General features: G+C 42.2%; 1 protein-coding gene across 2 annotated transcripts in view; it reads left to right on the forward strand.

Annotated features, from left to right (window-relative positions):
* Positions 1-8,957, forward strand: part of PIP5K1B (phosphatidylinositol-4-phosphate 5-kinase type 1 beta) — a 315,659-nt gene extending 306,702 nt beyond the window's left edge. Inside the window, exon 14 of one of the 2 annotated variants that reach the window (XM_049633266.1) lies at positions 8,674-8,957. In XM_049633266.1, coding sequence (XP_049489223.1) covers positions 8,674-8,709 — 36 coding nt within the window. In that variant the 3' untranslated portion in view covers positions 8,710-8,957. Of the gene's footprint in view, positions 1-3,136; positions 5,998-8,673 lie in introns of those variants that run through there. The other variant, XM_049633286.1, reaches the window with a different exon arrangement.
* Positions 8,958-12,987: the final 4,030 nt, after the last annotated feature.

Consider the following 12,987-nt stretch of genomic DNA (forward strand, 5'->3'; position numbering starts at 1 on the left):
CGCACTGTGGCCGAGCGAAAAGACACTATGCTGTCAGATTCCACACAGATTTAAAGACCTGTCTGACCACCTTGTTTTATTATAGTTCTAAGCACAAAACAGACACTTTCATGTAACCAATCATGTCGTCCCAGGATTACGTTAGGACATAGAGAGTTGGCAGTTCTTACCGCACGTGGACATTCTTGTACCCTAGAGGTGACAGTAGGTGTTAATACAAGTTTAAAAGAAACTTATACAACACCCTCACTTTAATAAAAACAGGTGAATATTAAGGATTTTTCATTATTTTTAATAGTAAGGACAGTATATTTCATTATAATTTTTAGTGTTGATATTTGAGAGAGAGACAACAGGGAGGGGCAGAGAGAGGGAAACACAGCATCCTAAGCAGGCTCCAGGCTCTGAGCTGTCAGCACAGAGCCCAATGCAGGGCTTGAACCCACGAACCGTGAGATCACAACCTAAGCCAAAGTTGGACCCTTAACCGACTGAGCCACCCAGGTGCCCCTAGAGAGTGTATTTCATTATAAAGCCTTTGGTTTTTTACTAAATTATCAATGTAACCCAATTTGAGAGACACCCAAATACTACTTTTTTTCAAATAGTGATTTATATACGGGAACTATTGACAATAAATTTGTTAACCATACTTAATACAATCTTTTGGTTTGAACACAACAATGGGATGTGTTGACACAGCCCACCATGACTGCCCAAGTCCCCCCAGCTGGCCAGCCCATGTCAAGTGCGTTCTGGATGCTGGGTCTCCTGCCTCACCTGCCGAGAGGCTGGCCAGCCTCAGGCCTCAGTGACAGCAACCACCCCTCCTTCGGTGATCACTCCTTTCTTTACTGTGGTCAGAATACACTTCCAAGTCAAAGCTAAACTGGTTTCCATGAGTCTGCCATGGTTGTGGTCTCAGAGCCATTTAGTCTCACTCATTGGTCTCAACAGATGGGAAATTACACTCTTGTCCCTGGACTGGGACATACTGATCAGGGTGTCCAATGGGAAGAGATTGAGAAGGGTTAAGCTTTTGCTACTCTACTCCACACATTCTGATATTCTAACCCCCACCCCGAGGATCCAGGCCATCTGTGCCCCTATTATTGAGGACATGTATCTTAGGACTAAATGAGTACCCAACTCTTCCTTCCCCGTGGCCTTCAGTAGTTGGAAGACAGCTTTCATGCCCAGGTCTCTACTGGGCATCTCTAGGTCTCTACTAGACCAAAATGCCCAGGTTTGTAACCATTTTCATGGGGTCTTGGGTTTGAAGCCCTTCCGTGTTGGGTCATCTCGGCCATGTGTCCAACTGGGTCATGGCTTTCTCCAAGTTTATCATTAGAAACCAGACACAGACTTCCAACTGTGATCTAGAGAACAAGAAGAACAGAACTGTCACCTCCTTCAGTCTTTTGTTTTTTAAGAAAGCAAGACTGATAGGGGCGCCTGGGTGGCCCAGTCAGTTAAGCATCCAACTTTGGCTCAGGTCATGATCTCACAGTCTGTGGGTTCGAGCCCCAGGTCAGGCTGTGTGCTGACAGCTCAGAGCCTGGAGCCTGCTTCAGATCCTGTGTCTCCCTCTCTCTCTGCCCCTCCCCTGCTCACACTCTGTGTCTCTCTGTCCCGCAAGAATGAATTAAAGTGTTAGAAAGAAAAAAACAAAGCAAGACTGATAAAGCTGATCAGTAGGAACGTATCATTTTACATGGATTTTTTTTATGTCCCTCATTGATACGCACCACACTAAGGGATCAGACTGAGTCTGAATAAAGTCCACTTTACAGACATCTGTCCTGAGAACGTGGGCAGCTTCCCCTCTGCCCACTGCTGTGGCTCATGACCCCTGGGCTATTTTTGGAAGATGATTTAAGTATTAATTAGAGCAGGTTATACATTTAGGCAGGCAAATCTTCCTAACTTAGATTAATAGGAAACAAAATGGAAACTATTAAAAATTACAAATCCCAATAGGCTTAAATTACATGATAAAATATTCCTTTTTAAACAGAATCTTTGACATAGCCTCTTAATTTTCAAAATCATTTCAAATGCGTTTGCTTTTTCAGCCTCCAAATGAAGGTGTTGGACCACACATTCCAACACCTCCGACCTTCTCAACTATTTTGATGACACAAGCACGCGGCTGACACTAAAATCCCTCTTTAATCTGTGTATGTAGCTTGTGTGTGTGTGTACCCACAGTCACATACATACATGCACTGTATTTCCCCCCAAAAAGTTTATCCCTTAAACTACCCTGTAAGGTAGGATTTATGACTCCCATTTTACAGCTAAAACAAGGTATAAAGAAGGTTAAGTAGGGTTGCCTAGGGGGTTCTGTAGGTTAGGGGTCCAACTCTTGATTTCGACTCAGGTCCTGGCCTCACCGTTCCTGAGTTCGAGCCCCGCATCGGGGTCTGCACTGGTGGTGTAGAACCTGCTTATGATCCTCTCTCTCCCGCTCGTGCTCTTTCCCAAAATAAAAAATTTTTAAAAGAAATTTCTTTGCATAACATCCTGTAGCTGTAGTACTTAGGAAACCAGTAGGTTTAACCAGCTACGTCTGCCTCTAAAAACTGAACCTGGTACTGCCTTCCCCAGGTAGATCTTGGTTTAACGGTCATAGACTGAACCGGCAGTCTCTGACCTTAAATGGTTACCATTTTAAGTTAAATATTTGCTGGATATAATTTTACTCCCTCGTCACGAGGACAGTGTTTGAAAACGAACACGGCACTCATGAGTCAAGACCAGGTTCAAGTTGTTCTGATTGGCTTCAGGCCTGCTGTAACAGCACATGCCCCAAACCCTGTGCCCTTAGAGGTCAGGGGTGCACCTTAGCCAGCGTTGTTTCCTTCTGAGTCTTAGCACAGTGCTGTGCTGTCACAGGAACTCGATACACTCGGTGTCATCAGAGGCCACAGGTCCACCAGAGAAGTGAATGCTATGATAATCATCACAGAAGGACCCCGAGCCTAATGCACCCTGACTTCTACCCGCACATTTCCCAGGCACAAGGCTTAGGCCTAATAATGACCTTGTGTTCCCTTTCGTGAGGAACAGTTATAAATCAAGGCTAAAACTTAGGTTTACAGCTGCTTTTTTTTTTTTTTTTTAACCTCCCCAGTAAGTGAAAATGGTGACCATTCCACAGTTGTGGAAGAGAAGTTTCTCCACTCCGGAATTACCCAGAGGAACTCGACTGACCCTCCTGGCACACAAGAAACAATCAAGTGGATATAGGAGTTTGCAAAGTGTGGGGGGAACCTTGGTCCATAGGCTGATCAGCAGATGTGATGTGAAAACCATCACACTATTCTATCCTTTGCTGTTGCTTGCTGAACTGCGAAGAACTTCATGAACTATATTCAAGCTGCTTTCTAGGCCATTGCCAATCACCATTTTGGACTTGGAAGTGCTATTTTCCTATTGACACTTGCATTATTTCATTTTGCATGCATCCAGTGGTTATACATGAGCAACATATGTAATCTGCTTATTTTTAAAAACATCCATCCATGCAAAATGGTAAATAAAGTATAAAGTCTGCTCTTTTTTGCAAAATGATAATCATAGCCCATGTCATTAAAAGTTTAAATTGGTTTCATATCAAGATCGGTGTAATAGGTCTGCATATACTTTATAGGAAACTAGCTTCTATAAAGATTTTTTCACTGTTTACTAGTGAAATGAGAAGAGCAAAGCTATTTATAAAAGGCCTTATGTCGTGTACATACGTTGTCTTTGAAATATTTGTGATTTAGTTTATTGCTTGTAAAAGAGAAATTATATAATTTATTTAGTAAATACTATTGTAAACTATAGTTTTATTGAGAGAAATAAAATATTTTGTTCTCAATTGTGGTGGGACATTAATTCTGATGGTTTATGGTCTTTACATTTCTTTTATTAGTTAAAAACAGATAACCTAGGGTGCCTGGGGGGCTCTGTCAGTTAAGCGTCTGACTTTGGCTCAGGTCATGATCTCACGGTTTATGAGTTCAAGCCCCTCATCAGGCTCTGTGCTGACAGCTCAGAGCCTAGAGCCTTGCTTCAGATTCTGTGTCTCCATTCCTTCCTCCCGGTCTCTCTCTCTCTCGGAAAGATGAATAAACATTAAACAAAATTTAAAAAAACACATAACCTAGATATTTCTCCATTTTTAGACATTCAGGGATCCTTTATCTCTCATGATCAAAGCAGAGAACATTCTCTGGATCCTGAGAGAAGATACAGTAGATTCTGTTCAACTTGTTCAAGAGAATTTCTCAAACATCCTGGTGGATTAGGGTGCACTATCTTATACTGAGGTAACAAATAATCCCAAAATCTCTGGATAGGGGAACCAGAGCAGCCCCCTTCTAGAACATGGCATTTGTATGGCAGAAGACAAAAAAGTGACAGTGGAAGCAGGCAAGAGGAGCTCATAAAGCTTCTGCTTAGATGTAGCTTACATTCTCTTGAATGTCACCTTGTGACATGGCACTGGCCCAAGTAAACGACACTGACAGGACTGATGCCAGAGGAATGGGAAGTCTACTTCTCACCAAGGAATTGACTCGGCAAAGAGGTACGGTGAGTATTTTAAGCTATTATTGCATCTACACCATCTCATGGGTTTCCCCAGCCGCAGAGGCTTACGATGGAGAAACACATCATTGGAAAGCAGAATGACAAAGGCTACAGAAAGCCATTCCTGATGATTAAGATGCTCAGTGTAAAACACTTCAAAAGTTCAAGCCAACAGATTCTTAAAGGCAAACATGGTATTCACTTTTGTAACTATAACCTGAAGCCATGGTTCCTCAGTGTGAGTAGTAATTTTACCTGCAGAGTTGGTGCTGGGCATCTATCCTGGGTTGGGATTTCAACATAGAATTCTCATGAAGCCAACAGCTGAGGACCCTTTCCCTCTTTCCCTAATATTCCTGTCCTAATGAATTCCCCCACCTCAGGTAGAGGTTTACCTAGCTGAAATGCCACTCTCTCCCCTCACCCCAATTTGTAAATCTACCCATATCTGGCCTACAGACTCTTCCGTGTGCCCTCCCCTGGTGCCATCAATGCCTCTCCATTGGTGTCCCGAAATTCACTTCTTACGACTTGTATCATCCTGGATTCGTTTTGCCAGTTCTTGTATTTCACATAAATGGGATCATATGGCATGTACTTTCTATCAGGCTTTTTGGTGTCCCTGTTCAACACTATTTAAAATTCATTTCCTTTTATGTAGCAGAGGCTCATTCTTTTTCACTACCGAGTAGCATTCCATTGTATGAATTCCACGGTTTTCTACACAGTTGCCGATTGGAATGTAGGCTGCCTCCGATTTAAGACTATAAACAAGCATGAACGTTGGAAGATGGATGACAAGAACTCCTAGACGTCTTCCTTCACACAGCTGCTAGACGCAGACAATTGTGACTTCTAACACCTGTACTGGATATGGAAGAATTTTCCGTGAGGAATATTCCTATCAGGAAGGAGATGATCATCCTCTAATTTGCCTAGGACAGCCTGAGATTATGCCCGACTCTCAGGCATGACGACAGTACATTCTTTTACTCTCCCCACTCTTGGCATTTGGACCACCACGATATTACTTTACCAAAGGAGAGAGTTTACAGATCATAACACTGGCGATCTCCCAGCGGTTGACTTAGCCAGGGCACCGTACAATGAGTTTCAGCTACCAAGCCTTCCCCTGCCACCAGTGCTCGTGGCATTTAGTCCCCACTCTTCATGAGCAGGCAGCTAAGGATCAAGAAACATCTGAGGAAATTCTCTAAAACAGAACAAACATACCCACAGAAAACTGAGGACCGAGAGAAACGGAGTATATGAAGCAAATTTGGAGGAGCCTGGCCGGCTCAGTCAGTCAAACGTGCAACTCTTAATCTTGGGGTTGTGACTTTGGGCCCCACGGTGAGTGTAGAGATTACTTGAAAATAAAATCTTAAAAAAAAAAAAAAAAAAACAACAACAAAACTTCGAGACAAACAAGAATTACCATTACATCTTTATAGGTAACAAATTATATGGCATCCATTAAACAAGATCACGATGCTATTACAAAAATGAACATTCACAAAACATCAAGGAGCTCTTGGAAAGTCAAAGCATAAGAGTGGAAAGTAGAAATTAAGAGAATGATTGGGGTGCCTGCCTTGTTCAGTTGTAGACTATGTGACTCTTGATCTCAGGGTCCTAAATTCAAGCCCCATTGGGCATAGAGCTTACAAATAAACAAAAAAAAAAAGTGATTGGAAGTTAAGACTGAGGAAACATCCAAACAATTTTTTAAAAGAGGAAAAAGAATTTCAAAATTTTACAGACTATTCCACCAGATCATATATCCAATGTTAATTCTACAAAGAGAAAACATAGACCATGGAGGTAAAGAAGGCTTCAAACAAATAATTTAAGAAAATTTCTTCAAACTCAAAAACATGACTTCCCAGATTGAAAGGGAATGAATGCCCATAAAGACGGACAAAAATGAACCTGACCATGCAATTTCCAGCCACCAGGGATGATCATGAGACTCTCTAGACCTTCAGAGACTAAAATTAATTTTGTATAAAGCTCAAGGGTCAGAATTGAATCAAAGTTATCAACAGCATCACTGAAAGCTAGAAACTAATGGAGCCTTCAAACTTCTGAGAGGAATTTATTTCTAATCTATAATCCTATACCCTGTATGTTACTTAGGTTTCTCTCGACAAATAGGAGCGACATAGACATAGCTAATAGATTTAAGAAATTGGCTCACATGATTGCGAGAAAAGGCCACTGTGAAATTCAAATGGTAGGTTAGCAGGCCGGATATGAAGGTGTTGATAGAATAGTTGTGAGGAATCCTTTCTTCTTTTCTAGAAAACATCACTTTTTCCTCAAAGGCCATCTCTTGATTGGATGAGGCCCATCCATTTAGCAAGGGTAATTTTCTTTACTTAAAGTCAACTAATTATGGTAGTATGCTAAGCAAAATACATCAGTCAGATAAAGACAAATACCATGGGATTTCATTCATTTGGATTTTAAGAAACAAAACAGATGAACATAGGGGGAGTGGGGGGAAGAAAGGGAGGCAAGCTGTAAAAGACTCTTAATGATAGAGAACAAACTGACAGTCGCTGGTGGGGAGGTGGGCTGGGAATGGGCTAAATGGGGGATGGGCATTAAGGAGGGCACTTTGTTGTGATGAGCACTGGGTGTTGAATGTAAGTGATGAATCACTAAATTCTACTCCTGAAACCAATATTACACTAGGTTAACTAACTTGAATTTAAATAAAAACCTATCAATATAAATTACTGTTTAAAAAAAGTCAACTAATTACGGACCTACAACCACATCCACAAAATATTTTTCAGCAATACCTACATCAGTGTTTGATTAACTAACTGGGTTTGATTAACTAACTGGGTACTCTACCCTAGGCAAGTTGGGATGTAAAATTCACGACCACCTCATCAAGACAAAAAGCTTCTGCACAGCAAAGGAAATGACCAAACTAAAAGGCAGCCTGTGGAATGGGAGAAGATATTTGCAAATGACCTATCAGATCAAGGGTTGGTATCCAAAATCTATAAAGAACTTCTCAAACTCAACGCCCCGAAAAACAAATCATTCAGTGAAAAAAAAGGGCAAAAGACATGAACACTTTTCCGAGGAAGACATCCAGATGGCTAACAGGCACATGAAAAGATGCTCAACGTCACTCACCATCAGGGAAATACAAATCAAAACCACACTAAGATACCACCTCACACTGGCCAGAGTGGTTAAAATTAACAACTCAGGAAACGAGATGTTGGCAAGGATGTGGAGAAAAGGGAACCCTTTTGTGCAGTTGGTGGGAATGCAAACTGGTGCAGCCGCTCTGGAGAATAGTGTGGAGTTTCCTCCAAAAATTAAAAATAGAACTACCCTACAAGCCAGAAATTGCACTACTAGGTATTTATCCAAAGAATACAAAAATGCTGATTCCAAGGGTCACATGCACCCCAATGTTTATAGCAGCACTATCAACAATAGCCAAGCTATGGAAAGAGCCCAAATGTCCATCGACTGATGAATGCATAAAGAAGATGGTGTGTGTGTGTGTGTACATACATAAATACATATACATATATATACACAAATATATGTATATAATGGGATATTGCTCATATTACTCAGCAATCGAAAAGAATGAAATCTTGCTATTTGCAACAATATGGATGGAACTAGAATGTGTTATGCTTAGTGAAACAAGTCAGAGAAAGACATGGCATGATTTCACTCCTGTGAAATTTAACAATATAGATGAACCTAGGGGAAGGGAAGGAAAATAAGATAAAAACAGAGAGGGAGGAAAACCCTAAGAGGCTCTTAAATACAGAGAACAAGATCAGGGAGGGGTGGTGGGTGGGAGGATGGGCTAAATGGGTGATGGGCATTAAGGAGGGCACCTGTTGAGACAAGCACTGGGTGTTCTATGTAAGTGATGAATCATTAAATTCTATTCCTGAGATCAGTATTACACTGTATGTTAACTAATTTGGGTTTAAGTAAAGTTCTTAAAAAATAAAAATAAAATTAATTACCACACCCTGAAAAAATATTATATAAGAATAGAATAATCTATACAAAAATAACTTCCATCTTCCTTTTACCTAGAAGCTTCAAAATGTGTGTTTTGCCAAAATGAGATAATGAACCAAGAGAAAGAATGCCATGAAAATGAAAGTCATAAGATCCAGAAAATAGGACAAACAACCCAAGAGGGAGGTGAAAGGAATTCCCCAAGACGAAGGTAAAGGGATATCCCAAGATGTCAATAATGGAGAAGATCCAAAAAACACTCAAGATTAGAGGTCAGATGGCTCTGGGCACCAGTTCTCCAAGAAGGTGAAGATACCCAGGAGATTTATAAAATGAGGGCATAAAACTTTAACTCTCCATACCCTGGAATTTGATCCTGGAGTTGGATCGGGGGTGGGGGGTGGGGGGAGCTTTGGATGACATTAACAGAAAAACTGGAGAATCTGAATAAAGTTTGGAAATTAATTAACAGTGTTGATGAAGTTTCATCTCTTAGTTTGGGCAAAGGAATCATAGTTCTAGAAGATGTTAACAGTAAGAGAAACTAGGTCAAGGGTATATAGGAACTATATTCTATCTTTGCAAATTTTCAGTATATCTAAACTGATTCCCCCCAAAAAAGTATATCAAGACTGAAAAATAAATGGTCAAAAGATTTAAACAGACACTTCAAAGAAAATATATGAATGGCAAATAAGCACGAGATGCTCAACACCATTAGTTATTAGGAAAATGCAAATTAAAATTATAATGACATTTCACTACCCATATATTAAAATGGAAAATTTTTTCTTAATTGACAATGCCAAGGGCTGGTGAGAATGTAAAGCAATTCTAACTCTCGTATTTTTCTGCTAGGAATGCAAAATGGGACAGCCATTCTGGGGGGAAAAAAAAAACCTTTTCAGTTTATCATAAGGTTAAACAGACCTTGGAAGCTTCTGGCAGATGGCAGCTGAGTAGGACTATATGCTCACCTTGTCCCACAAATACAACTAGGTAACTATCATCTCATCCAAAATACCCCAGAAATCGACCTGAAGACAGGAAGAACAAACTTGACAAGTGAAGAAAGAGAAGAGGTCACATCAAAGAAGGTAGGGAGTGAGGAGAAGCAGCTCAGGAGAGAAAGAGATCATGGCTGCTGTGATGAGCAGACAGCTGTGGCCACAGTGTGGCCACAAGGCGAGAGACGGACCGGCACACAGAGGAGCGCGCAGGGCAAACAAATCCCCACAGCCAGTGACTTGAAAATTGAGAGGGCCTGAATTTTGTGAGCTCTTGCGAGCAAAGGGGCTTGAAGCTTGGAGTGTAAAGGTGAGCGGGCTTGGCCAGGATACGGTCCAGAGATCCTCGCGCTGCTCTTGGGAGAGAAGGCAGGCCAACAAGCCACACCTCCAGCATGGGATCTGGTCTGAAGAGCACCAGGGGCGCAGAGTGGGGACGTTAGTTGCTCTTCCCAGAGCACGAGCTGGCCAGCACCACGTCACCTATCCCTACCCCTCAGCGTAAGCACAGGGCCACGTGCAGGACCCAGCCCAGCACGGACACTCACCCCCTAACTTGATTACACGGAGCCCCGCCCCCCATGCCCTAGGGTCACCACCCCTCCCAGCCTCATGTGCCTCAGTCCCAGCGCGGAGGGGGCACCTGCCCCCACAAGAGGGGCCCCAAACCCCTGCTCATCCTTGCATCTCCTCACCTGGGACTTTTGCAAGGCCTTGGTTCCAGCAACAGTGGTGCTAAGTCCCATTTCACCAACGGAGCAGGGCACACCTACGTAAAATGCCCCCCATTCAGGCCGGGGACCCAATACTGCCCACGACAGGCAAAGAGAGCCTCTGCCGATGTCTGGCTTGAAGGATCAAGGGGCCAGGACACAAAAGCAGAGCTCACGCAGCACCCATTAGAGACGCTCCTGGAAACAGGGCCCTGGGGACAGAGGACACAACCCTGCAGGCCACTGTAGGAACTCTTCTTCGTAAGGACATCACCCTCAAGAACAGATGGTGTTGGGAAAACTGGACAGCGACACGCACAAGAATGAAAACAGACCTTCCTACACCATATACAAAAATCAACAAAATGGCTCAAAGACCTACATGTGAGATCCAAACACCATAAAAACCCTAGAACAAAGCACAAGCAGCATTTTCTCTGCCATTGGCCATAGCAACTTTCTTCTAGATAGGGTCCACTGAGGCAAGAGCAACAACAACAAAAATAAACTGTTGGGACTACATCTGGGGAACCTGGGTGGCTCAGTCGGGTAAGCGTCCACCTTCAGCTCAGGTCATGAGCTCACGGTTCACGGGTTCAGGCCTTGGAGCAGGCTCGGTGCTGACAGCTCAGAGCCTGGATCCTGCTTTGGATACTGTGTCTGCCTCTCTCTCTGCCTCTCCCCTGTTCGTGCTCTCTCAAAAATAATTAAATGTTTTTTTTAAAAAAGTCAATATAGAAGCTTCTGCACGGCAAAGGAAACAATCAAGAAAACCGAAAGGGAACCTACAGCATAGGGAAAGATATTTGCAAATGACATAGTATCCAAAATATATCAACAACTTATACAACCTGGGGCACTTGGGTGGCTCAGTTGGTTGGGCTTCCAACTTCGGCTCAGGTCGTGATCTCAAGGCTCTTGGGTCCAAGCCCCAAGTGGGGCTCTGTGCTGACTGCTCAGAGCCTGGAGCCTGCTTCAGATTCTGTGTCTCCCTCTCTCTTTGCCCCTCCCACATTCTCTCTTTCAAAAATCAATAAACATTAAAAAAATTTTAATGGGCAGAAGACATGAACGGACATTTCTCCCAAGAAGGCATATAAATGGCCAACACACCTATGAAAAGATGCTCACATTACTTAGTATCAGGGAAATGCAAATCACAAGTACAATGAGGTATCACCTCACCCCTGTCAGAATGGCTAAAAGTAACAATACTAGAGACGCCAAGTGTTGGCAAGGATTCAGAGAAAGGGGAACCCTCTTCATGCACTGTTGGTGGGAATACAAACTGGTATAGCCACTCTGGAGTATAGTATGGAGGTTCCTCAAAAGTTAAAAGTAGAACTCCCCTACAAGCCAGCAATTGCACTACTAGGTATTTACCCAAAGGATACAAAAATGCTGATTCAAAGGGGCACATGCAACCCTGATGTTTATAGCAGCATAGTCAACATAGTCAAACTATGGAGAGAGCCCCGATGTCCATCAACTGAGGAATAGATAAAGAACACAGTGGAGTATTACTCAGACATCAAAAAGATGAAATCTTGCCATTTGCAATAAGGTAGATGGAGCTACGGAGTATTATGCTCAGCAAAATAAGTCAGAGAAAGATAAATACCATATGACTTCACTCCTATGTGGGGGAATTTAAGAAATAAAATGGAAGAATATATGGGAAGGTGGGAGGAAGAGAGAGGGAAACAAACCATAAGAGACTCTTCACAAAAGAGAACAATGGAGGGCTGATGGAGGGAGGTGGGTGGGTGATGGACATTAAGGAGGGCACTTGTGTTGAGAAATGGGTGTCATATGTAAGTGATGAAATCACTCAATTCTACTCCTCAAAACAGTATTACACTGTATGTTAATGAACTAGAATTTAAATAAAAATTTGGAAAAAAAACCTAGAATTATCCTATAATCCACTAGTTATACCACTATATATTTACCTAAACACGAAAACACTAATTACAGCCCTATGTTTATAGCAGCATTATTTACAAGAGCCAAGGTATGGAAGTACCCCAGTGTCCATCAATTGATGAATGGATAAAGATGGGGTATGTACAGGGCCCCGGGTGGCTCAGTAGGTTTAGTGTCCAACTTCGGCTCTGATCTAGTGATGAGTTCGAGCCCCAAATCGGGCTCTGTGCTCCGAGCCTGGAGCCTGCTTTGGATTCTGGCTCCCTCTCTCTCTGCCCCTCCCCCACTCATGTGCTGTTCTCTTTGTCTCTCAAAAATGTAAAAACATTTAAAAAAAATTTCTTAAGATGTGTTACGTACATATGTACATGTACACACACACACACGGAATATTATTCAGCCAGAAAAAGGAATGAAATCTTGCTGTTTGTAATGGCATGGATGGATCTAGAGAGTATAATGCTAAGTCAAAGAAGTCAAAGACAAATACCATCCATATGATTTCATTCTTATGTGGAACTTAAACAAGCGAAAGGGGGAAGAGCACATAGAAAGAAACCAAGAAACAGATTCTTAACTACAGAGAACTGATGGTTACTAGAGGGGAGGAAGGTAATGGGTCAAATAGGTGATGGTGATTAAAGAATATGCTTGTTTTTTGTTTTTCATGTTTATTTATTTTTGAGACAGAGAGAGGGACAGCACAAGCATAAGAGTGGCAGAGAGAGACAGAGAGAGAGAGA

The sequence above is a fragment of the Panthera uncia genome, chromosome D4 (genome assembly GCF_023721935.1).
Source record: "Panthera uncia isolate 11264 chromosome D4, Puncia_PCG_1.0, whole genome shotgun sequence".
Classification (NCBI taxonomy): Eukaryota; Metazoa; Chordata; class Mammalia; order Carnivora; family Felidae; genus Panthera; species Panthera uncia.